The sequence below is a fragment of the Primulina tabacum genome, chromosome 4 (genome assembly GCF_025594145.1).
Source record: "Primulina tabacum isolate GXHZ01 chromosome 4, ASM2559414v2, whole genome shotgun sequence".
Taxonomy (NCBI): domain Eukaryota; kingdom Viridiplantae; phylum Streptophyta; class Magnoliopsida; order Lamiales; family Gesneriaceae; genus Primulina; species Primulina tabacum.
In genome coordinates this window covers 2834615-2861821 of record NC_134553.1, presented here as the reverse complement: position 1 = coordinate 2861821, position 27207 = coordinate 2834615, and the positions used below count along the sequence as shown (strand labels likewise).

The 27207-nt window shown below is 34.6% G+C and overlaps 1 protein-coding gene and 1 long non-coding RNA gene across 3 annotated transcripts; both read left to right on the top strand.

The window, feature by feature from the left end:
* Positions 1-514: 514 nt before the first annotated feature.
* Positions 515-15426, top strand: LOC142542408 (serine/threonine-protein kinase BLUS1-like). Of its 2 annotated transcripts, none has more exons than XM_075649029.1 (15): positions 515-1136; positions 1487-1741; positions 2645-2769; positions 3180-3224; positions 3315-3396; positions 3500-3568; positions 3649-3819; positions 3927-3992; positions 4513-4581; positions 4659-4841; positions 4931-4980; positions 14126-14223; positions 14329-14423; positions 14501-14542; positions 15219-15426. In XM_075649029.1, the coding sequence occupies exons 2-15, from the start codon at positions 1514-1516 to the stop codon at positions 15414-15416; spliced, it is 1521 nt and encodes a 506-aa protein (XP_075505144.1). In that variant the 5' UTR covers positions 515-1136; positions 1487-1513; the 3' UTR covers positions 15417-15426. The 2 variants fall into 2 exon arrangements, with proteins under 2 accessions (XP_075505144.1, XP_075505145.1); XM_075649030.1 differs by having other exon boundaries at positions 1468-1741.
* Positions 15427-22168: 6742 nt separating this feature from the next.
* Positions 22169-23093, top strand: LOC142542409 (uncharacterized). The gene is made up of 4 exons (XR_012819513.1): positions 22169-22209; positions 22293-22339; positions 22477-22538; positions 22791-23093. It is a non-coding gene; the product is annotated as an uncharacterized LOC142542409 (long non-coding RNA).
* The last annotated feature ends 4114 nt before the right edge of the window (positions 23094-27207 follow it).

The following is a 27207-nucleotide window of genomic DNA, read 5'->3' as shown; positions in this document are numbered from 1 at the left end:
TTTGAACAAAACTCAAAACATGAAAGTTATAGCCTTATATCTTATCTTTCTAATGGAAATAGTCTCACAACAATTGGATCAATATACAAGACATTATACTATAAACCACAACTACTGCCACATTTTTCATACCGTTTATGCAGTTCCATTTCCTATTTGGCTCAAGATCAACTTTCTATTCTACACATTCATTTTCATAATCATCAACAACTATGAAATATAATATCAATAACATAATCATTCTATTACCATACACCGTAATGAACCATGAATATCTCATAACCATATTTTTTAAACACCAAAACCGTTCCGTTCCGCCCATTCCGTTCTGCTTTCCCGTTAAATCGCCGATAAAACAGTCGAAGAACAGCGCTACAACACAATCACCGATTTGCCCTGAACTTTGGAACAGTTGTCACCGTTCCCGTTCCGTTCCGGCTAACCATGTGTACTATTGCCTATTGGCTTCACATGCAACGGATGAAGAGCAGGAAAATCTCGAATAAAGTTGAGTTTTTACGTTATTCTGTTCTGGGTTTTGGAATCGGTTTAATTTGTTGACGAGTTTCGGATTCTAGGATGCTTCTGCATTTATTCACGCTCTTGGTTGATATCACATGCAATAGATGAGAAGGAGCAAAATCACGAAGAAAGATTGAATTCAACGAGTCTACGCAAGTTTGTTTTTTGTTTTTCCAAATTGGGTTTGTTTGTTGATGGAGTTTCGAATGTAGGATGTTCTGCGTTTATTCATCCATGCAACTGATGATGATGAGGAAATTCTCTAAGAAAGCTTGAATTTCAACGTGTCTGTTTATGTGGGTCTAGAATCAGGTTTATTTCTTGATGAATTTCGAATTCTAGGATGACCAGCTAGGCGTAGTTATATCTGTATCGAGCTTCGAGGCTGTGCTTTGGGGTTGATTTGTATTTACGTGAGTGTTTTGATTGTAGATTGAGGTTTGAGTTCAATGGAGAAGGAGAAGAAGAAATATCCAATTGGAGCAGAGCATTATACTCTGTTTGAGGAGATTGGGAATGGTGTCAGTGCCTCGGTCCATAGGGCGCTGTGCGATCCGCTTGATGAGATAGTTGCCATCAAAATTCTGGACTTTGAGCTGGCTAATTGTGATCTGGTACTTCATCTCTCTGCCAAGTTATGATTATGAATATTAATCCTGTGAATGAAGACTTATGACTTTGAAATGTTTGTGATAGGTGTTTGCGGTGTTTCCCTTGTTATTTAAAGAGTGTTTTGTTAAAAATGGAAGTTCATTTATATTTATGCTATAATGTTTTCACCAAGAGCTAATCTTATAAACTTTATCAGTTCTATTAGAAGCAATTTCACTTAGTTACATGTACGACATCCTGGATATGTTCGTACGTCCTTAAACTAGTCATTCTAAATGAATGATGATCAATCCTGCATCCTGAAACTTTGGCAAAATGAATTTTCTTACTCAGTTCCGGCATTTACATCCAGAATAATGTTTAACGGGAAGCGCAAACAATGGTCCTAGTTGACCACCCAAATGTTCTTAAATCACACTGCTCCTTTGTTATTGATCACACTCTGTGGGTTGTTATGCCTTACATGGCTGGAGGTTCTTGCCTTCACATATTGAAGGCTGTGCATCCAAATGGTTTCGAGGAGGTAGTTATTGCTACAATTTTACGTGAGGTGTTGAAGGGCTTGGAATATCTTCATCAACATGGCCACATTCATCGTGATGTCAAGGTGAGTAGATGTCTGTTTAATTTTGTCAAAATACAATCTACTTAAAGTGTGTATTTTATGGCAGTTGAAAATAAGAAACTTAAGTGTCTGATCTCTTTAATTGCTTAAACTTTTAATTGTCATTCAGTATGGTAATTTCAAAAAAGCTTGATAGAAAGGATATTTCCAGCGCATGATAAGACATGGTAGAGACTGTGGATCATGCCTTGTATCTCTAGGGACTGGATTAACATAGTACTCAATAGCTTTCATGTTTGGATAGGTGGTTGTTGCGAAGGTTCCAATGAGATGAGAAAGCGAGCCATTATTTTTCTGTTTCACTAATCAAGGGTAAGGATACAAAAATCTTGATTGCGGCTCTCTAAGTCATATCATTTCCTTCTGTTAATGATAATCATAAGAATATTGTACAGGTGCAACAATTAAGGGTGGTTTTAAGGAAAAAACATGTGTTCTTCTTAATCGAGTTTGCTCCTTAAGTTCTAAAATTTACTTAATTGAGGGTTTTACTTAATTGAGTCTGCTCCTTAAGTATGAGTTTTTTTACAAGAAATGTCAAAGGCATGTATCAGCAGTTTTCGATTCCATGGACCACATCATCATCTAAACTAGGTTCCTTTCAAGTTATTGTGAGGTTATAAATGTGTGTGAAAAACTCTTACGTGTGTAATGAGAAGTAGCATTTTCTAGTTCGAAATTTCAGGAAGTTTATGTAACATGCAAAAAAGAATCTTTTTGAGCTGAGTGCCTGTGTTAGCATGAGCATCGTGCTGGGCACTTGCTTTAATACAATCACAATAAATTAGCACCAGGCCCTTGACACGTGGTTAGTATAGTGCGCAATATTCACATCTTTTATCATGTTAATATTGTGCATTACTTTATTTTATTGTGTTCTGTCAGGCTGGTAATATTCTGATTGATGCACATGGTGGTATCAAACTTGGGGATTTAGGTGTTTCTGCCTGCTTGTTTGATTCTGGTGACAGGCAACGTATGAGAAATACATTTGTGGGCACTCCTTGCCGGTATGAGTCAAATGATTCAGTGTTCTATACCTTTTCCTGCAACTAAGACCCTTGGTGATTTATTTTTTATGTCGGTCTGGTATCTGAATGTTATGACTTATGAGCATCTGGCAAGATTGACAACCATAGATTGATAGGATAATATTTAACAAAATACTAATACGATAAAAACTAAATCTATTCATTGGAAATTATAACATTTGACACCATCCTTCTATACTCGGTGCAATTATCAGTGGGAACTTCAATAAATTGTTGGTTGCGTAGCCAAAGTGACAGATAAGCTTGAGTTCATAAAATTCACATTGTTTGAATGATGTTGCTCATTATAGAGTTCAGTTTGAGCTTAGTCTTTCACCATTTGTCCTTTTTGTGTCTGTATCATGGGAGTGAATTTTGTATTTGTGTAGGATGGCTCCAGAAGTCATGGAACAATTGCATGGTTATGACTTCAAGTCAGTGGATAAGTCTTGTATACTTCTACAGTTTCTATAATAACCAAAGATACGGAAGTTTTTCTCACTTGAAGGGTAAATGTTTTGCAGAGCTGATATTTGGTCTTTTGGCATAACCGCTTTGGAGCTTGCCCATGGTCATGCCCCTTTCTCAAAATACCCTCCAATGAAGGTCTTTATTGATCTAAGTAGGGTTTTCTTTCAACATGGGAGCCCTCTGGTAACCAGGTTATTTTCTGATTCAAGAATGTTCACAGTATGGTTTGCTTTTATAGGTATTGCTCATGACCTTGCAAAATGCACCCCCAGGTCTTGATTACGAGAGCGACAAAAAGTTCTCTAAGGTATATTACTGAAAAGCATGTCTGATAATAATCAATGAAACATTTATTTACATGTTTGTGTCCTGTAATTGCATTTCCAGTCCTTTAAGCAGATGATTGCTGGTTGTTTGGTAAAAGATCCTTTAAAAAGGCCGTCTGCAAAAAAGTTAATGAGGCATTCTTTTTTCAAGCAAGCAAGATCTAATGACTATATTTCTAGAACTCTAATAGAGGGGTTGCCAACTCTTGGTGATTGTCTTCAGGCATTAAAGGTTTGTTATTTTATAACGCTGTTCCAAAATAATAGTTAATAGCTGTCATCATCATCATATATTTCTCGATGTGAACATATTCTAAAATAAAAGTATTATATGTTTAGAGAAAGAAGGAAGACATGCTTGCACAAAAGAAAATTCCAGATGGACAGAAAGAAGAAATATCACAGGTTTGATTCCACATCCTCGCCCCTCGGTGACAATGACAAGTTGATGAACCCAATATCAACAGCTGATTATTTGTTTGATATTCATAGCAATTCGTGTACATTTATATATCTGATTTTAAGTTCATACTTTGAAGCAACGGGTCTCCATAAAAATATATATCCAGCTGTATAATATTTCCTTCTAGGAATCAGTCTTTTTGAAATGATGTTTACTTTTGCATCCTCGGCTGTTTCTGTCAAGTCCTTTTTTCAAACAACAATCTCTGTTTTCAAATAAAATAGGTTATAATTAATCCTTGATAACTGAGATAAGGTTTTATTATAACTTTTTTGGCGCGAGGTTGATTTTAAATCTCCCCATAGTTTTAATAAAATGGATGCAATTTCTTGACTAGTGTATAGTTTTCATTTGAAGAAAATTTGGTCTCAACTTGTTAAAAAACATATTGTGAGAACTCAACCTTTTTGTGCTTGGTGTTTGTTGCGAGTTTTTCTTTAATTTGGTCACAAACATCTGCAGAACGAATATATACGTGAGATTAGTGATTGGAACTTCAACCTTGAAGACATGAAGGCGCAGGCCTCATTGGTATTCAATATTTTCGAATTTTGTGTGCTAGATTTAATCGATGCAATTGTTTCTTGCTTAACTACATATTCTTTCAGATTCAGGATGATGATGTTATAACAGAAAAAGATGAAGATATACAAAGCAAACAACTTCATCATCAGATGTCTTTGTCTAAACAAGCTTCACAACTTCAACATCAGTTGTCTTTATCTAAACAAGTTTCACAACTTCTACACCAGTCATCCTTTTCAAGTGGATATTCTGATGCTGCAGATTCAGTATGTTTAAGCCGTTATGTGGTTTTGGAAAAAAAAGTTACTCTTGGATATATTTTGGTGTCAGATTCTAAGTTCATAGCCTTTTACAGGATGATAATGTGCATGCTTCTCTTTCAATAGGAGACTCCACAACTAACGCGTATGTCTTCATAATCATAATATGATAACCCTTTCCTTCATATAATGTTTATTTTCATACCGCCTGTTTCCCTTTTCCTCTGCTAATATTCAACTAGCTTTTTGGTTTTTAATTTCAAATATTGGATCATGCTTTGTTTCCTGTTGTACTGTGCCAAGAAGATACATAGTCCTGCGTACTATGTCTCTCCCATAGTCCCATTGCATAAAGCTCACAATAATGCGACTGAAACACTTTGTCAAAATTGAATATGGTTGGACTAGCTTTTGAAATTCATTTTGTTTTCTTAGAGTCAAAAATGAAAAATCTAATGATGATCTGAACACTTTGGGTTCAACGACTGAGCAGCCGAAATCAAAAGTGAAAGTTCTGTTTCCACAGTGTATGTGTGAGTTGAGAGTGAGTGTTGTGTGTATCAGAATGTAGGTGTTGTGCGTAGGTGTTGTAACACCCACGACAACATGCAGCGGAAATTATGATTTTAACACACCTACACGTAGCTGGAATAATGATAATAATACGAGATACGAGATGTAAATTATGCACAAGTATAAAATACTTATGCGGTGCCTCAGGGCAAAATAATGCACTAAAAAAACTTGTAAGTTTACAAAACCAATACTAGTGAAAGAATAAAACAACTCCCTTATTAAGGCGAGTAACAAATTGCATCCTAAACCTCTAACAAACCGTATAACCAAAATACATAGGATGCATCAACTGAGAAGTGAAAAAAATCTTCAAAACTCCACACACTAATCAACACGGTGATTAGGTGTTGTCTTCGGATGTTGGCAGCACTTTACAGCAACAAGTTATCAATCACGAGATGGCTTCAATCAGAAAACCTTTTCTTCGTACAAATGCATCTCTGTCTCTCCGAAAGTTTTTGCTCTGTATCGTCACTCTCTCACACTTTCGTTTCTTCTCCTTTGAGTCCTATTTAACATAGAAAAACAAATTTCATTAGGAAACAAACTCTTTTTAAAACAAGGATAATATCTTAAAGATATTGTGATATCATATCTTAAAGATATTATGATATCATATCTTAAAGATATTACGAGTCATATCAAAATATAGTCTTATATCACATATTGAATTTATAAGAGATCATATCATCAATTTCGAGATTATCCTCATATCTAGAAAGGCAAAATATTAAAGATAAAAAAGGAAAATATATCAAGGAATAAAATTCCTTTCAATCTCCCTCTTTTTGCCTTTCTGGACAAAACAACCCAAAAATGGTTGTACATCTCAGCTCCCCCTGAGTTAGCAAATCAGTGACTCAGCCAACTTTAGTTGACTCCCCCTGAATTCTACCGTTAAGCCTTCCCCTGATGAAAAATACAGTTCACACAGGTGTTGTATGTTAGATGTTGCAACATTCGGATCATAACACCGAAATAGTTCATTAATCAGGAGGGACAAAGATCAGAGAGAATAAAAGGACAACTAAAATACTAAAACCATCAAGAGAGAAAAAAAAAACTCAAAATCTCATTATCCTTCATTACTGCCATCATCATCAGCCATTTTTGCTCCACTGGTTCCAGCTATATCTGTATCTACATATCTACTCCCCCTTTTTGTCCAGAATGGACACTTTCACCCAGCAGAAGCTCATAGTCAGCCACTTCACTCCTAATGTCTTGAGGATCAAAGCCAGCCATCTGCGAAATAGAGAATAGCAAAGTAGGGAAGTTCGAAGAAGACAGAAATTTACGAAGAACACAGATACTTTTGCGCGAAAAAGAAAACAAATAGTTAGGGTAGGAGAGATTTTAGAATATGAGGGAAAATAGTAAGCCGTAAAGTTGTTCCTTATTTATCCCTAAATATTTAAGCACACCTCTCCAACGGTAACATTCTGTTGAGCCGCAACTTCAGCACCTTTTCAACTCAATTTTTACTCTCACCCAACGGTAACTTTCTGAAATAGTGCCATCATTATTTCAAGAAATCAGGCAGGATAAAACACCACGTCGAATTAACCCCACAAACAGTTAGCAATCAAGATATTTCAAAATTACGTTGGTTAGGGTGTTCTTCGAATTTCATGAATCAAAAACTGGTAGCCCACTGGACATGATGAATTCACAAAACAACAGTATGAATGACTTAAGTTTATGCCTAAAATATGATCAAAGAAATGAAATACACACACATGTGATTAAACTGTGATCAGTCTGTACTTAGGTGTTGGCAACACCTCTTGGCAACACTCACAAGTTGGACTCAAACTTTCTTGAACATTTTTAATTCAGACATGGTAGCTCCCACTCTAGAAGAACGGTCTTCATAGGACTCCTCTAGGTAGCTTTTTCCATCTGTATTTTGACTTAGAAGTGGTAGCTCCCACACTAGAAGAACGGTCTTCATTGGACTCCTCTAGGTAGCTTTTTCCATTTTCTTCTAAACATTTTTTTTGTTCTATTTTATTCTCTTTTCTATTTTTCACCATATTGCTCAAGAATTTTCTAAGTCATTATCTACATTGGACAAGATCATGTGGTACACGATCATCCTCAACAGCTTTATGACTTAGATTGAGCACACACCATTCTTTGGAGAATATTGATGGAAAGTTTGATTCACAACTGAGAGCACACCATTCAGTATCCTACACTTGTACAGGCTTCACACAAAGCAGGATGTATGCAATATGTCTAGCATCCTAAAAATGAAATGCACATGCATGCTGGGTGTTGTCCACAGGTGTTGTAACACCGAGGACAACATCCGTGAGCGATCATTGTGTACACAAGCTGAGAGACTTCCTAAGATTGGAAAATCTCTCAAAATCCAATGGTTTTGTAAAGATATCAGCCAGTTGGTTCTCATTTCCAACAAATTCCATTCGAATTGTACCCTTATCAACCAAATCTCGAATAAAATGATGTATAATGTCTATGTGTTTCGTTCGAGAGTGTTGTACTGGATTTTTTGAAATATCAATTGCACTTGAATTGTCACAGTATATAATTAAGGTGTCACTGTTGAAACCATAGTCTTTAATCATTTGATTCATCCACAAAAGTTATGAACAACAGCTAGCAGCTGCAACATATTCAGATTCAGCAGTGGACAGAGATACACAATTTTGCTTTTTACTATATCATGACACCAAATTGTTACCAAGATAAAAACACCCACCCGTGGTACTTTTCCTATCATCTAAGTTTCCAGCCCAGTCAGCATCACTAAAGCCCACTAAATTGGTGTTTGTTTCTTTGGTGTACCATAAACCTAAGTCAACTGTTCCAGATATATATCGCAAAATTCTTTTGACAGCCTTTAGATGAGTGACTTTAGGATCAGCCTGGTACCTAGCACACAAACAAACACTAAACATGATGTCGGGACGACTTGCACTTAAGTAAAGAAGACTGCTTATGATGCTGCGATACTGGGTGTTTTCAACACCTGCCGCAACATCGTCTTTGGACAATTTTTCAGTCGACCCCATTGGTGTTTTCATGTGCTTAGTGTTCTCAGTAGAGAATTTCTTCACCAAATTCTTGGCATACTTGGATTGACATAGAAAGATATCATCATGCATTTGTTTAATTTGCAATCCAAGAAAAAAACTTAATTCTCCTACCATGCTCATTTCAAATGTGGTAGACATGCATTTAACAAATTCATCAACATGCTTTTGAGAAGAAGCACCAAAAATGATGTCATCCACATAAATTTGACACACAAGAATATCATGCTTCGATTTTTGAATAAAAAGGGTTTTATCAACCTCACCTCTTTTGAAGCCTAAGTCAAGCAGATATTCAGTAAGCCTTCCATACCATGCTCTTGGAGCTTGTTTAAGTCCATAGAGTGCTTTCTTCAACTTGTAGACATGGTTCGGGTGGTGTGGATCTTCAAATCCTTTAGGTTGGCTTACATAAGCTTCTTCTTTCAAGATGCCATTCAAAAAGGCACTTTTCACATCCATTTGATATAATTTTATGTCCATGTGACATGCAATAGCAAGTAAAAGTCTAACCGATTCAATCCGGGCAACAGGGACAAACGTTTTATCAAAATCAATTTCTTCAATTTGAGTATACCCTTGAGCCACTAGCCTAGCTTTATTTCTCACAACAATTCCAGATTCATCAGTTTTGTTTTTAAAGATCCATTTGGTTCCAATAACATTCACATTATCGGGTCTGGGAACCAAATCCCACACATCATTCCTAACAAATTGTTCAAGTTCCTCATGCATTGCATCAACCCAAAATTCATCTTTTAAGGCTTCATTTATATTTTTGGGTTCCATGAGTGAAACAAAACAAGAATGACTTACTTGAGAGTATACGGAAGTCATGCATACTAGTCCCATCATTTTGCGATAGTCTACCTTCTCATTTCTTCTCGTTTGCATTTCTCCAAATGTTTCTCCAATGATCTGAGATGATGGATGATTTTTCTGAACCTTGCTGTGAATATCAATCTCTTCATTGGTTACACTGTCATCATTCTCAGTATACTTTCCTAGTTCATCATTTGATTCTGCCAGTGCAGGTGTTGTCTCCGGTGTTACAACACCGGGTGCAACATCTGTGTTAGGCAGTGTCTCACTTTCGTTCAGCAGCCCATCAATATCATCCTCGATTGTTTTTCCCGTTAGATCTGCAAGATCATCAAAAACAACGTTAATAGGCTCCATAGTCGTTCTTGTTCTCAGATTATACACGCGATAGGCACGACTATTAGATGAATAACCAACGAATAAACATTTGTCACTTTTAGAGTCAAACTTTGCAAGATGGTCTCGGTCATTCAAAACATAACATACACACACAAAGACATGAAAATACTTAAGGTTCGGCCTCTTTCCCATGATGATTTCATAGGATGTCATAGTAGAACCACTCCTTAAGTACACACGATTTGAAATATGACATTCTGTTTTCAAGGCCTCGGCCCAAAATCTCTTTGAAATATTCTTTGAACTTAACATGACCCTAGCCATTTCTTGCAGTGTCCTATTCTTCCTTTCGGCTATTCCATTTTGTTGAGGAGTCTTAGGGGCCGAAAATTCATGAGTTATCCCTCTCTTTTCACAAAATGATATAAAGTGTGAGTTTTCAAATTCTTTACCATGGTCAGTCCTTATCTTACCAACCCTCAGATTATGTAGATTAGTAATCTTAGCATGTAATTTCTTGAAAACATCAAATGTATCGGATTTTTCTCTAAGAAATCTTACCCAAGTAAAGCGAGAGAAATCATCCACACAAACGCATGAATACTTCTTACCTCCAAGACTTTCCACTTCCATTGGACCCATAAGATCCATGTGCAAGAGTTCAAGACACCGTGTTGTCCCAAAGTGTTGCAACACTTGATGGGGAACACGTGTTTGCTTACCCTTTTGACATGCACCACAAACATACGGAATTCCAGAGGATAAATTAGGCATACCTCTCACAGTATCGTACTTACCAAGATTCTTTAATGTCTTGAAGTTTGCATGTCCCAATTTTTGATGCCACAAGTTTAGTTCACTTACTTTTGAATGATTGCATACTAAGTCTTCTCCAAGTTGATAGCAATTATCAGCAGACCTTGTACCTGTCAAAATACGAGTATTAGAATTATCAAACACTTCACAATTGTCTTTATCAAACTTAACATGCAAACCGTCATCACAAAGTTGACTTATGCTTATTAAGTTTGAGTTAAGCCCTTCGACATAAAGCACATTGTGTAGATTAGGCAGTCCATCAACATTCAAGGTTCCTTTGCCAGCAATTCTTCCTTTAGCACCACCACCATATGTCACATGACCACTCCTCAGTTCAACATAGTCAATCAAATGGTCTTTAGAACCTGTCATGTGGCGCGAACAGCCACTGTCAAAGTACCATATTCCTGCTATGTTAGTCTTTAATGAAGTATAAATAACAGAACATTGAATCTTAGCCTTTGGTACCCAAACCCTTTTTACCGTCGGTTTTCTGTTGGCAGTGTTGCGTCGGGTGTTATACAACACCTGTGGCAACACCTGTTTTGATTCCCATCTCTTGTAATCATCTCTCAGTTTAAAGCAGTAGGGTTTGATATGACCAGGTCTAAAACAATAGTGGCAGATAAAGTGGCGTTTTCTGGATTTGGACTTCTTGGTAGATATTTGCCTTTTAGATGGAGCACCTTTTTCAGTTTGTGTAGCATTTGAGGTTTTAACACTTCCTTTGACAAAAACAGTTGGTTTTCTCTCAGTATTGGAAGATTCTCCAATTTCGAACAGACTATTCGGATAACCAAGTCCAGCTTTGTCATTTTGTCCAATCATCAAAAGTGAATCAAGTTTGGATGAACTTGAATTCATCTTGGCAAGAATCTGAGTTGCTTCTCCAAGTTCCTCTTTGACTTTGCATAATTCCAAATCTTTCTTGCTTAAGATTACTTCAAGTCGTGAAATTTGTGGCTTTAACTCAACATTCTCTTTGGAGAGAATTGCATTTCCTTTAGTTCTTTTGATCCAGTCTTCATATAATTCTTCGTACATCGTCTGCACACTTTCTAGAGTGACTTCATCATCATCTACCTCTTGAGTTTCAGACTGACTTGCCTCCGTAAGGGTTGTAGATTTAAGACATACTGAATTCGAAGAGGTGTTGCGGCCAGGTATTGCAACACCTGTGGCAACACCCAAAGGATTGATTTGCATTGAGCGTTTTTCCTTGATCACAGAAGATAACGATGTGTGATTTTCAGATTCACTTGATCCTTGATCATCATCAGACTCTTCATCACTCAAAGTGACAGCCATGCCTTTGTTTCTTCGAAGTCGATTGGCACACTCATTGGCATAGTGTCCAAATCCAGAACACTCTCTGCATTGTACTGAGTCCAAATTTCTGACATTTGATTGGATTTGCAATTCAGTTTTTGGTCGAAATTGTCCTTTCATAGGAGTAAACTTTTGAGCTTTTGCAGAAGTGGTGATATTGGGCAACACATATTTTTGTCCAATTTTCTTCTTCTCTCTCATTTTCTTCAAGTAATCACCGAATTTTTTAGTAATTAGAGAGATAGAATCTTCACCTAAATCAGATTCATTCACTTCTTTAGATATTTGAAGGATTTCATCATAAGAGTCAGCTGAAACTTCAAGGGCTATTGTCTTCCCTTTATCCTTCTTTTGTAAATCAAGATTCATCTCAAAAGTTCTGAGGGAACTCATTAATTCATCCAGGTTGATTGTTGAAGTGTCTTTAGATTCTTCAATTGCACAAACTTTGACATTAAATTTCTCAGGTAGAGATCTTAAAACTTTGTTCACCAATCTTTCATTGGACATGGGATCTCCAAGACTGTGAGCTTCATTAGAAAGTTGTCTCAACCGGCTATCATACTCAAGAATAGACTCCTTGTCCTCCATTCTCAAACTTTCGAACTTTGATGTCACCATCCTTAGCCTAGTTTTACGCACACTTGCGGATCCTTCACAGTGCTTCTGGAGTATCTCCCAAGCATCTTTGGCGCATACACAAGTGGTGATTAAATTAAACATCCTTGTGTCAACAGATGAAAATATAGCATTGAGAGCCTTGGAATTAAAGTTTGAAGTTTGCACTTCATCGACAGTCCATGTACTTTCAGGTTTGAGCCGTGTGTCTCCATCAGCATCCTCGAGTTTTGGTGGACTCCAACCATCAAGTACACGTTGCCAAGCTCTTTCTTCAATGGATTTAATAAAAACCCTCATCTTTACTTTCCACAATGCATAGTTTGATCCATCCAACACGGGAGGCCTAAATACAGTATTTGTTGATCCTTCCATAATTCCTTTTCACTCTGAAAACAAAACAAAACAGGATCTCACTTAGTAGCGTCAAGTGGAAGCTCTGATACCAATTGAAAGTTCTGTTTCCACAGTGTATGTGTGAGTTGAGAGTGAGTGTTGTGTGTATCAGAATGTAGGTGTTGTGCGTAGGTGTTGTAACACCCACGACAACATGCAGCGGAAATTATGATTTTAACACACCTACACGTAGCTGGAATAATGATAATAATACGAGATACGAGATGTAAATTATGCACAAGTATAAAATACTTGTGCGGTGCCTTAGGGCAAAATAATGCACTAGAAAAACTTGTAAGTTTACAAAAACCATTACTAGTGAAAGAATAAAACAACTCCCTTATTAAGGCGAGTAACAAATTGCATCCTAAACCTCTAACAAACCGTTTAACCAAAATACATAGGATGCATCAACTGAGAAGTGAAAAAAATCTTCAAAACTCCACACACTAATCAACACGGTGATTAGGTGTTGTCTTCGGATGTTGGCAGCACTTCACAGCAACAAGTTATCAATCACGAGATGGCTTCAATCAGAAAACCTTTTCTTCGTACAAATGCATCTCTGTCACTCCGAAAGTTTTTGCTCTGTATCGTCACTCTCTCACACTTTCGTTTCTTCTCCTTTGAGTCCTATTTAACATAGAAAAACAAATTTCATTAGGAAACAAACTCTTTTTAAAACAAGGATAATATCTTAAAGATATTGTGATATCATATCTTAAAGATATTATGATATCATATCTTAAAGATATTACGAGTCATATCAAAATATAGTCTTATATCACATATTGAATTTATAAGAGATCATATCATCAATTTCGAGATTATCCTCATATCTAGAAAGACAAAATATTAAAGATAAAAAAGGAAAATATATCAAGGAATAAAATTCTTTTCAAAAAGCATCTCATGAAAATGAAAAAATGGCAGAAAAACTTTTGTCCAATATAAATAGATATTTATCAGATGCAGCTCCTACAACAACTCATATTGGGTACGCATTTGTTCGAGATTCACTCATCCCGACGACGAGTGACAGTCTTTTAAACAGCATGTCCGTTTTTTCTCTCTATATGCTTTAAGGATTCAGTTCTTCACTTCTGCAGTCAGCAGAAAAAGTGATTTCATTTTTTGTTTAGTTACAATATGTTTAGAGTCGGTTTTTGATTTCCTGTTCAAGTAAATTCTTACCATCTGGTTGAAAAATCTACAATTATTCCCATACGTCGCAACGAGTGATCAAATAGTTTCTTATTGTATGTTCACAATGTTTTCTTTCGGTATCTCACTTTTTATCTCGACATTTTTATTTAACTGTTATATTAGAGACAAAGAACAAGTTTTTTCAAGTGGTGGAGCTGCAGGTCAGCGAACAACAGATAACGGGCATCTAGATATTATGTCCAGAGGATTAAAAGCATCAAGTAAGAGGTGCCCTATAGTTCAAAAATTCTCATTTTGATGGAAATGAGCTTTGCATGTATAAAAAATTATACACATTCTTGCTTCACTTTGGAATTTTTATGCAGCTAGTGTTGATGAACTTGAGGAGACGGCGAAATGTGCAGTTGTTCAGCAAAAAGGACGATTTAAAGTTACATCAGAAAATGTTGAGATTGAAAAGGTTGTTATTCATGTCCTGTTGTAACTTCTATCTGGTTGCGCTTACATTTACTTCAGATAAATTAACTTATTCCATAGGTGGTTCCAGCTCCTACGCTACAGAAAAGCTACAGCATGCAGGTTGGTCAAAAATCCATCACAAAAATGTTGTGTGTCTTCCTAGCTATTTACTTTATATTTTTTTATGCTTTAAATATGCTAATATTACTTCTTTGATGTCGAATAAATTTTGTACAAAGCAGAAATAACTTGTATCACGGTTTAAATCTAATCTAACATGTTGAATGGATTAAAAATGCTTATATTAGAGGGATTCGGAAAAAAAAAATCTGCAGGTGTTCTAGCATATTGAGTTCTTTGCTTCAAAACCTGATGCCTGTAACTAGAGTTTCTGCGTGATAATATTTCCTTATGTGATAACAAAGGTGGCACATTCTTCCTTGCTGTGCGTTGGCCTGCAAGTCTTGGCTGGAGATTGCTTCAGGTTAAGATTTGTTTTTGAACATTTGTGATTGTGTTTTCAACTCAATGGATTTAAACTAAATCTAGACAACTTGACGTCACTAATTTTTCCTGTTAAATTTGTGTTTTCACTTGGGAGTTATCTGTTATTTTCTTTATCTGATAAATATATTCTACGAGTTACTAACATATGATTTGGTCGACTAAACTGTGATTGGTGGTTGCAATGTTGGTGTAGTCTAAATTGCAATCACAAGTTGCTGCACAAGTGACTTTATGACTAATGGTTTCTGGGCAGCATTTGAATCACATATCTGTTTGTGTCAATTTTTAGGTGATCACACAACATCCCGCTATTTCTTTGTCATTTCCTTCCAATGCTACACAGTCAAATCCTCTTGGTCATGCCATTTTTCCGATGCTTCAGTCTGTTCTGCAGTCGAATATTTCTCAAAGAGTAATGCATGGTTGTGAGAAAATTACATTGGGCGTTCTTCTAAATTTTTTCTTTATCTGTTTATGGTTTTCTTGATAGGATTGCATTCATATGTAAGAAATTTGACACATGTTAAAGGAATACGTACCGTATAGGAGTTGGCGACGGCCAAGAAGCCTACAACTTTTGACGAAAAGTTGCGTACGCCGACTCAACTTCAGAAACTGAGATGCGTACACGATTATTCCTTTGAAAATAATGCTCCCAAAATTTCTCGTTGATGGTATGAGATGCCTATAAATAGCAACGATTAAGGTCCCTAAGCACACACACCTCATAAGAAATATACACCATCTAAAGAGAGCGTGCAGTGCTTAGAAGGCTTCAACCGAGAAGAAAAGCAGAGAAATCAAAATTTTCAATGGCCGGAGGTAACACTCGATTTAAGCTTCCGCATATTATATATCATGTTTGTATACACGTAAAACATGATTTTGAGAAAAATTCTAACAATTGGTATCAGAGCCATGATACATCTGCCTTGAAAATATTTGTTTTTCATATCAAAACTTAAGAAATTTTTTGAAAGTTTTACGTAAAACTTGAAGTGTGGATATGAATTTTAAGAAAGTCTACGTACCTGAAAATTTCTTCAAAATTTCTTCACGTTGCATTTTTGAAATTCTCGGAAGGAAAAGTTTCTGAAAATTATGAGAGCAAATTCTCGGTCACAAAATTTGCATGAAGAAGATGGAGTAATAATGCATTCTGTAATGATGTGAAATGCGAATTATTCACAGACAAAGCATTAAAATCGAATCAGAGATACAACATTAAAATCGAAGGAGACATGGGTCTGAGTCAATTGTTCAATTAGTCAATTGCTCAAAATTTCAAAATTCTTGTACGAAAATTATTAATTAAAAAAAATTATATATAAATATTTAATTAATATGTGGGACCCATGCTAATTATTTAGTTTTTATTATTATAATTTTTATAATAATAATAATAAAACTAAATAAAAATTAATGTGTTATTAAGTTATATGTATAATTCGGTATACATATAGCATTTGGTTAAATAATTTGTACACATTAAAATAATTTTAAGTTCAATACAAGTTTAGAAATTATTTTTGCATATTATATAAAATGTCAAATATTATGGATAAGTGTTTGATGTGTACATGCAAATTTAATATTATGTTTGCATTTATTCTTGAAATTTAAAATGCAAATTGTATTAAAAAAAAATATTTTGGTAAATCAATATTCACATTATGTTCATATTAAATTATATTGAGTTGTTTATAATTTAAAATGAACATATCAAGTGAGATGTGAATATAATATTTAAATTAAAATATTTCAGATATTCACAAATGAACAAATAATCTCACTTTATCACTACTCTGATTGAAGAGAAAAACTGATGGGGAACGTATTTGTTCATATTAAGTAAAAATGTGAATATAAAGTTATTTAATATGAAAAATTTTGGCTTATAAAGATTCACATAAATGTGGATAATTAAGTTGAATAATAATTATAAGGTGACGTAAGAAAACATGATCTAAGGGAGTTCTTCATAGACCGGTTTAAACTGCCTTGACTAGCCACTGGTCTCCCTGATGAACATTGCTCTGTCTAGGAGTTGGGTATTTAAAGGGCCTTAGCACTACCCATCTTTCCTGGGAGCACTCTTGGAAAGTGTTGATTGCGAAATAATTATTATATAAAGCATTAAGTGAAGCCAAAATTTTGTCCGGTGAACCGTATAATTTTAAATAATTGAGGAATAACCACAGCATCCTTAATTATGAAAAAATTATGCATTAAGTGGGTTTTGATCACATAATGGACATCAATTGTAATTAATTATATAAAAATAATAAAATTTACCCCACATGGATTTTTATTATATTTATATAACTAATTAGGTTAAAATATCAAATTATATTTTTCTTAATTTACCCACATGAGTTAAGGAAAATATATTTTGATAGTTTTATCATAAAGTTACAGAAAAATCTTATTGAATTAAAATTTTAGCCCACAGGCAAATTTTATGTCACTAGATTTTTAAAAAACATGATTTACATTGGTAAAACATGATATTGTCTCAAAATTTTAAGCATATGATATTTTGTGCAGTTATGCAACCTGCGACTTTTTCTGATATGAAATGTGACATTCCCGATCTAAAGGGCGATAATTATAAAATTTGGAAAGAAAGAATTCTTCTTCAATTAGGGTGGATGGATATTGATTATGCTATACGGAAAGACGAACCATCTGCTATTACTGAAAACAGCATTCCGGATGATGTTGATCTTTATGAAAAATGGGAGCGATCTAATCGACTCTGTGTAATGTTCATAAAAACCAAAATCTCTGCTGGTATGCGTGGTTCTGTCGATCAGCATAATAATGTCAAAGAATTACTGAAGGCTATTGATGAACAGTTTCAGTCTTCAGATAAGGCTCTTGCAAGCACCCTAATTATGGAATTCTCTTCATTAAGGCTCACCAGTGTGAGAGGTGTGCGAGAGCACATAATGAAAATGCGGGATACAGCGGCTCGGCTAAAGACACTTGAAGTGGAAATGTCTGAAACTTTTCTTGTGCACTACATTTTATGCACTCTTCCACAACAATATGGACCTTTCAAAATTTCCTATAACACACATAAAGATAAATGGTCAATTAATGAATTAATGACCATGTGTGTTCAAGAGGAAGGAAGATTGTTAATGGAAACGAGTGAAAATGTTTTTATGACTACACAAGGAAAGTATAAGAAGCAAGCCAAAGTCAAGGGAAAAAGGGAAAGGAATAATTCCACTCCAACCTGACATCAAGAAAGAATCCAAGTGTTTCTTCTGTAAAAAGACGGGACACATTAAGAAGGATTGCAATAAATTTAAGGACTGGCTTGAAAAGAAAGGTATTCCTACTTCATTTGTCTGTTATGAATCTAATATGGTTAATATGATTTATAACACATGGTGGATTGATTCTGGTTCTACAATCCATGTTACAAATACCTTGCAGGGTATGCAAAACCTAAGGAAGCCAATAGAAAATGAGCGAAGCATCTATTCAGGAAACAAGATGTCTTCGCATGTGGAGGCTATTGGGACTTGCTGCCTAGTGTTGAATAGTGGTTATATTTTAAAATTAGAAAAGACTTTTTATGTTCCTAGTTTTTCTAGGAATTTAATTTCAGTTTCAAAACTTGTACCTCTTGGTTATTCATTTCAGTTTTTGAATAAATCAATAAATTTTTTTTATAAATCAAATCTTATTGGAAATGGTACAATGATTGATGGTCTTTTCTCTATTTCTTTACAAAATAATAACACCACTATGCATGTTCAGGGAGGTATTAAAAGATGTGTTATAAATGAAGATTCCTCTATATTGTGGCACAGGAGATTGGGACACATCTCCATAGAGAGAATTAAAAGATTAGTAAATGATGGAGTACTTGGTACTTTAGATTTTACTGATTTTGAGACTTGTGTGGACTGCATTAAGGGAAAGCAGACCAATAAGTCTAAAAAGGGTGCCAAGAGGAGTACAGAAATATTAGAAATCATACATTCAGATATTTGTTGTCCAGATATGGACATGCAAAGTCCGAAATACTTCATCTCTTTCATTGATGATTACTCACGATAAATGTATATCTACATGCTTCATAACAAAAACGAAGCACTAGAAGCCTTTAAGGTTTTTAAGGCTGAAGTGGAGAAGCAATGTGGAAAACATATTAAGATCATGAGAACTGATAGAGGTGGAGAATATTATGGTAGATACACTGAGAATGGACAAGCACCTGGTCCGTTTGCGAAGTTTCTCCAAGAACACGTGATTGTTGCCCAATATACTATGCCTGGTTCTCCGGACCAAAATGGTGTAGCTGAGAGGAGAAACCGAACATTATTGGACATGGTGAGGAGCATGTTTAGTAGCTCTAAACTTCCCAAATCTTTGTGGATTGAAGCTCTTAAGACAGCTGTGTATTTATTAAACCGAGTTCCATCTAAGACTGTCCCAAAGACGCCATTTGAGTTATTTAAAGGTTGGAAACCGAGTTTGCAACATATACGCGTTTGGGGTTGTCCTTCTGAAATAAGAGTTTATAACCCACATGAAAAGAAACTGGACCCAAGAACTATAAGTGGATATTTCATTGGTTATGCCGAAAAATCCAAAGGGTACAGATTCTATTGTCCATCTCACAACACTAGAATTGTGGAATCAAGAAATGCAAAATTTCTTGAAAATGATTTGATTAGTGGGAGTGATCATTCAAATCACATAATTCTTGAGAATGATCACATTAATGAACAACCCTCTTATTCAAATGACAGATTGGTCGTTATTCACACCCATCAAGACCAAATGGGTGTTAGACAACCAGTTACTGAAGTTCCACAAATTGTTGATGAAAATCCAGTGGATCAAGTTGTCAATGAAGAACAACAAGAAATTGTTGATCAACCAAACAACCTAAGGAGATCTACTAGAATAAGAAGATCAGCAATATCTAGTGATTATGTTGTGTATTTACAAGAATCGGACTTTAACATCGGAGCCGCAAATGATCCTGAAACGTTTTCACAAGCCATGAGTTGTAATGAGTCAAAACTATGGTTTAATGCTATGAAAGAAGAGATGAATTCTATGGCAGTTAATGGAGTCTGGGATCTTGTTCAGTTGCCTGATGGTGTAAGAGCCATTGGATGTAAATGGGTCTTCAAAACAAAGAAAGACTCATTAGGCAACATTGAAAGGTATAAAGCAAGACTCGTTGCTAAAGGATTCACTCAGCAGGAAGGAATCGACTACAAGGAGACTTTTTCTCCTGTATCTAAGAAATATTCTCTTCGTATCATTCTAGCATTAGTTGCACATTTTGACTTAGATTTACAACAAATGGATGTGAAAACAGCTTTTCTCAATGGAGAACTAGAGGAAGAGGTTTATATGAAACAACCTGAAGGATTCTTCTCTAGTAATGGTGAGCAATTGGTTTGTAAGCTTAAGAAATCTATATATGGATTGAAACAAGCCTCCCGCCAATGGTATTTAAAATTTCATGATGTTATCTCTTCATTCGGATTCGTTGAGAACCCCATGGATCAATGTATATACCAGAAGGTCAGTGGGAGCAAGATTTGTTTCCTTATTCTATATGTGGATGATATATTACTTGCAACCAATGATAAGGGTCTGTTATATGAGGTGAAACAATTCCTCTCTAAAAACTTTGATATGAAGGATATGGGCGATGCATCTTATGTCATTGGCATTAAGATACATAGAGACAGAATTCGAGGTATTATAGGTCTGTCTCAAGAAACCTATATAAACAAAGTTTTAGAGAGATATCGGATGAAAGATTGTTCACCAAGTATAGCTCCCGTTGTGAAAGGAGATAAATTCAATTTAAGCCAATGCCCAAAGAATGATCTAGAGCGGGAACAAATGAAAAATATTCCTTATGCTTCTGCTGTCGGAAGCTTGATGTATGCTCAGGTTTGCACTAGACCTGACATTGCATTTATTGTTGGGATGTTGGAAAGATATCAGAGTAATCCAGGTTTAGACCATTGGAAAGCTGCAAAGAAAGTCATGAGGTACCTTCAAGGGACCAAAGATTATATGCTTATGTTCAGACGAACTGAGAATTTGGAAGTAATTGGCTACTCTGATTCAGACTACGCTGACTGCATTGATTCAAGAAAATCCACTTCAGGATATATTTTCATGCTAGCTGGTGGAGCTGTATCTTGGAGAAGTGCAAAACAGACATTGACTGCTACTTCCACTATGGAAGCTGAGTTCGTAGCTTGTTTTGAGGCAACCTCACATGGTTTATGGTTGAAGAGTTTCATTTCAGGGCTTAGAATTATGGATTCTATATCTAGGCCATTAAGAATATATTGTGACAATTCAGCTGCTGTTTTTATGGCTAAAAATAACAAAAGTGGTAGTCGAAGCAAGCACATCGACATTAAGTATTTAGCCATAAGAGAACGTGTTAAAGATAAGAAGTTACTTATCGAGCACATTAGCACTAAATTGATGATTGCGGATCCTTTGACTAAGGGCATGCCACCATTGAAATTTAAGGATCATACAGAAAGAATGGGACTTGGTTCCTTTATGTAATTTTGTTGTAAGAACAAATTAATGAAACTATGATGTGATATTTTCTCATATTTGTTGTGCACATATTCATTAATTCGAGAAATATCAATAAAGTTGGACCTCGAATAAACATTGGGTTTATTCATTAAGTTATACAGTTTTGAGAGACATAATGCATTGTAATACATGGAAGATAATATTCGTTTTTAAGATAACCTATCGCCATGATTCATGTATTTTGTTTTCTCCTATGGTAAATGAGATATATGTGTCAAGTGGGAGAATGTAATAAATTTGACACATGTTAAAGGAAGACATACCGTGTAGGAGTTGGCGACGGCCAAGAAGCCTACAACTTTTGACGAAAAGTTGCGTACGCCGACTCAACTTCAGAAACTGAGATGCGTACACGATTATTCCTTTGAAAATAATGCTCCCAAAATTTCTCGTTGATGGTATGAGATGCCTATAAATAGCAACGATTAAGGTCCCTAAGCACACACACCTCATAAGAAATATACACCATCTAAAGAGAGCGTGCAGTGCTTAGAAGGCTTCAACCGAGAAGAAAAGCAGAGAAATCAAAATTTTCAATGGTCGGAGGTAACACTCGATTTAAGCTTCCGCATATTATATATCATGTTTGTATACACGTAAAACATGATTTTGAGAAAAATTCTAACATCATAATCTTACGAGGCAAGTAGCTGTTGCTGATTATGCAGGTAACCTGATTAATGAATCTGGAGTTAAGATATTTTGATATATGTCTATTCTTAGTACTTAATTCGATTAGTCCTATTTGTAGATGCAGGCTGCATGCCAACAAATACAACTGTGACAGAAAAATCTTCGGTATGCAAAAGTACAGAGTTTTTATGAATTCACTTCTCCCTGTACTCTTTTAAACATTAAACATGTCTTCTTCTAAAAAAAATACTAGTGAGAAGATGGTCCGTACAGATGCCATTCATTGGACTCTGTTTTTGCAGTTAGAGGCAGCCCATGATAGGGAAAAAGAATTACTTCGCCAGATATCTGATTTGCAATGGAGGTATTTATTATAACCACCAAGAATCTCACGTTTGATAATCTTGCATACTTCATTATATGTCCATTGAATATAGATAATCGAAAAGCATAAGAGATCATATTCGAATCTCTTACAAGAACACGATTCGCTAGTCTAGGTATAAAGAAAATAGAAAGGGGGACTGTGTAGAAGAGACGATCTATATTGATTCTTGACTTCACATACTAAGAGCTTATGCTGTGAATTGAAGAAACTCGCTTCTCTTTTGTGTAGGCTCATTTGTGCCCAAGAAGATCTCCAAAAATACAGAACTGAGAATGCACAGGTCAACTTCATGGGTTAAGTTTGGATTTGTTTCTCGATACATATATTTCTTTCAGTTAGGCTCCAGAATACAGATCGGTGCATTACGAATGCAAACCTACCAACTTAAATTCGAAAATGGGTATTGTGTGCAGTTTGGTGTGCATGCATTTTGTACATGTGAAAACAGGTTGGTGCTAATATGAGATACTAGAAATTTTGATGAGGTGCATTTTGAAGAGAAAAATATTTATGTAATTTCGAATACATATATATTATCATGTAAAAACATTTATATGTTAACTCATTTTGGTTTTTAGATACAGTAATGTTTTTTCATTCCTACACTGTTTTTTCGAATACCTGCATGCTTTAGATTATAATAAATTATGCGTGGGAAGCTTCCTTTTTATTTTCTATTATAATTAAAATAGACATTAATTAATCCGATGGGACTAACGAACCGTATCACAACCTGGCTTAACAAATGTGATACGTGAAAGATTTCTCCATATTTGTCGAGCTCCGGATCGGAGGACTATTTAGATATCCATGAGCAGCAGCAAACCAACACCGATCAGGGTTTGTCGAGTTTCGGATCGGAGGACTAATTAGTGTGTTGTTGATCGATTCAACGAGATAATGAATAATCCAAAGATGATAAATCAATATATTATGATAAGATATATAATAATGTAATGTCTTACGTCTTTCTACTCGACACCGTCGGATCGATGTAGGCTTAGCGGTTTTAAATTTGAGCCAAATTCAAGTACATGTCGATACGACGCATTCTCTTCGATATGATCTGAAAATTCTGATCGCATCCATATGCTTCCGATCCTTTGCCAGTGGATTTGAATTCCATGTGCAGAAAGGTTCATTCATCTCAAAGAGACGTTTTTATGTGATGTACGTGGTTACAATATTTATTATTACTATATATGAAAAACCGTATAAATAAATATATATTTCGACCAAGAGAATTTTCACATTTTTTATCGATTTTAGCTATCTTGTTATATTTACAATAATAAGTAATATTTTTGACTATAAAAAATAATATTTTTTCACGAGTCATCTAAATAAAATATATGTCTCATAAAATTGACTAATAAGATATTTTAAGAAAAAAAAATTTGTGTTTAATTTATTATACCAAAATGATAAAAAGTATAATAATTAGGAGTCATTTTCTTTGAAAACCTGATTAGTTGGAGATGTAGAAAACACACGTTAGGACATAAGTTGTTGTCAAGGCTAGTACTCGTTACCGTCACTTAATTAGTCACACTTGAATCCAGCTTTTAAATTTATGAATAAATTTATGAATAGGTTAGATGTTATCACGAATCTTTATATGTGACGGGTCAATCTTACCGATATTTACAATAAAAAGTAATACTCTTAGCATAAAAAGTAATAATTTTTTATGGATGACCCAAATAAGAGACCCGTCTCACAAAATACTACTCGTGAAACTGTCTCATACAAGTTTTTGTCTAAATTTATATATAAAACTCATTCCAACTTCATTTTAAATCATCGAAGAGGTATTTGATTAATATTAATGATGAAAAGGTCCACCAAAATACATATATTTCAACACAGTTTTCAGTCTTTTTCTCAACTAACTCCTACACATAAATCATTTTAAATTTATGTATCCATTATATAAAAAAATCAAAATTAAAATATTTGATTTTTATATTTTCTAAAAAATAATAACTAAGAAAACCCACATATTTGATACTATGTGAGTTAATTAAAAATAGAATATCTAAGCCGTTTTTGCATTACTATTTATCCAATTAGCTGCACAAAATATGTCGTCTCAGTAGATGAAGCTACGCTACTTATTAAGCCGCGAAGACTATTCAAAATAATGCTTAGTGTATTAACTACTGAATTTTGCCACACAACCAAACAAAACAAAAAAAAAAAAAAAAGAAGCTATTGTTCAAATGAACAGGTGTTATTTACATTTTGAGTAGGTCTCTTGCAAGACGGTATCATGAATTTTTACTGTGAGACGAGTGAACCCTACCGATATTCATAACAAAAAGTAATATTATTAACATAAAAAATAATATTTTTTTTATGGATCACCCAAATAAGATATCTGTATCACAAAATATAACTCGTGAGATCGTCTCACACAAGTTTTTACCCTATATTTTTATAATTGTTTAATTTCGTTAATTAATTGGTAGATCGCATGGTGCTAATTTCGATTGGGTGCATATAGGTGGTAGCATGAATAACGTTCTTTTGCAAGAGACGAATAACACATACGACATCAAATTATTCCAATTTTTACGGTTTGAGAGATATTACTCATATGGGTAATATCATATATATCGAGGGATGAATCATGATCATTCATCAATGCATTATGATTGAACAAGTGACTATAATTTATTTATTCAGCATACTTGTCATATGTTGAGTGGATAAAGAAACTACTTATACGTTGGTAACATAAACAAAACTGATTTTTACTGCTTAATTAATAATTAATTAACATGTCTTACTAGTCCTATATATGAAGATCGAGTGATGTGTTGTAAAGTGAAAAATAAAAAAAAAAAATCAAGAATTTTAAATAAGTTATCATTGTGCATAAATTAAATATCGAATTGTAAATAGTACAAGTAAATTAATGACTATTCAGTAAATTTTTGGATTACAGTAGCAAAAGGACGGCTGAGATTGTACGTTTTCGTCCCGAATAAATATTATTTCCAGGATTTTAAAATTGTAATTTCTTTTATTTAAGATATATAATTTGAAAACCACAAGGAATTTCAAAAAAATCAAATTTAACAGTTCGTTGATCAATATATCTTAACCTTCTAAATTATCAACAGAACTTACCGAAGTAGCGGTGGAATGATACAAAATATGTCTCACAAAAACTCATAAATAAACGTAAGTATCTCGTAAAACGGTTTTGCATATCAAACTTGTTCATATTTACAATAAAAATAAATATTTTTGACATAAAAAAATAATATTTTTCTATGAATTACTCAAATGATATACTGTATGTATGTAATATATAAACATACATCTCTAGATCATTCTTGTGAAACCTATATCATCTCCGTAAATACAGGAGAGGTAAAAAGGTCGTGCCAAAACTTAAATATCTGTGCACATCATATTCTGTAAATGAGCCAACGAAAACTAACCAAGTGCGCCCAAAATTTATGAAGTGTTAGGTAGAAAATTAGTTCAAAAGATGATGTAAATCCGCACTGCCGACCCATAAATTTTTCACCACACAAAATCAATGAAATCTTTTGTGAACACGATGAAAAATAGAATACCCTTCAAATTACCAAAAAAAAAAAATTATTCATTTTCTTCAAGATAACCTTAAATTATTTGTATTGATTCAACACGAGATCATATAAATTCATGGGAGGAATGTATTTGCCCCCTTATATATATTTTTTAAAAGTTGTAGCAATAGACATATAATATTTAATGTTTCCAAAAGTGTATTGCAAGAAATACCCTTGGTTGGAAAACATCGCGTTTTTCACCAAACTTTTATGAGAAAGCGAGTTTTGGGTCTATCCAAACTGTATATAAAGAAGTGTGAGATTTAAGGACACAAATTGAATTTTATAAAGAGTATGTCTCTTGTGAGACGGTATCACGAATCTTTATCAGTGAGACGGGTCAACCCTACCGATATTCACAATAAAAAGTTATACTCTTAGCATAAAAAGTAATATTTTTTCATGGATGACCCAAATAAGATATCTGTCTCATAAAATACGATCCGTGAGACCGTCTCACGTAAATTTTTGTCTTTTACAAAAATAGACCAATTGTATTAACAAAATTCATTTGCTAAAAAGCTATTTTAGTGAAACCATCATATTTCAATATCAAAAAAAAAATCATCTATAAGTTACAAATATATTTAACTATATAATACATGCACATAACATAACGCGTAAACGTCGAGACTAATAAAAAAAATGGAGTTTCTTAGACATGTGAAGAGGAAATGTTCTAAAAACTAGACTCGCTGTTAATGATTCTACCATTCAACAAGAAAAGCTCCATGGAATAGGTAGCTAGCTAGCAAGGTACCCCTCCATGCATAATTCGTGGACCTTGCTGTCTAAATGGAGACTGAATATTAGCCAAACTTTAGGGAGCCGATAATTGAGTTCATTGTCAACATCTCAACCGTAAACTACAATCTGCGAGCCACCACCAAAACACCATAAAAATTGTCTCTCCAAGTATCCATCCATCTCTGTCATGCACACCCTGCCCATATTCAATTCCTTTATTGTGTGATGTTACGCAGTCGGGTCGACCCATATTCGACGTCGTTGTTTTTTTTCCGTTACAGCGAGTTTCG

Bases quoted from the DNA above. Each gene is read 5' to 3' on its own strand.
- LOC142542408 (XM_075649029.1), top strand. From the start codon at position 1,514: ATGGTCCTAGTTGACCACCCAAATGTTCTTAAATCACACTGCTCCTTT. The intron at 1,742-2,644 runs GTGAGTAGATGT...GTGTTCTGTCAG, and splicing joins ACATTCATCGTGATGTCAAG to GCTGGTAATATTCTGATTGA. The intron at 4,842-4,930 runs GTATGTTTAAGC...AGCCTTTTACAG, and splicing joins ATTCTGATGCTGCAGATTCA to GATGATAATGTGCATGCTTC.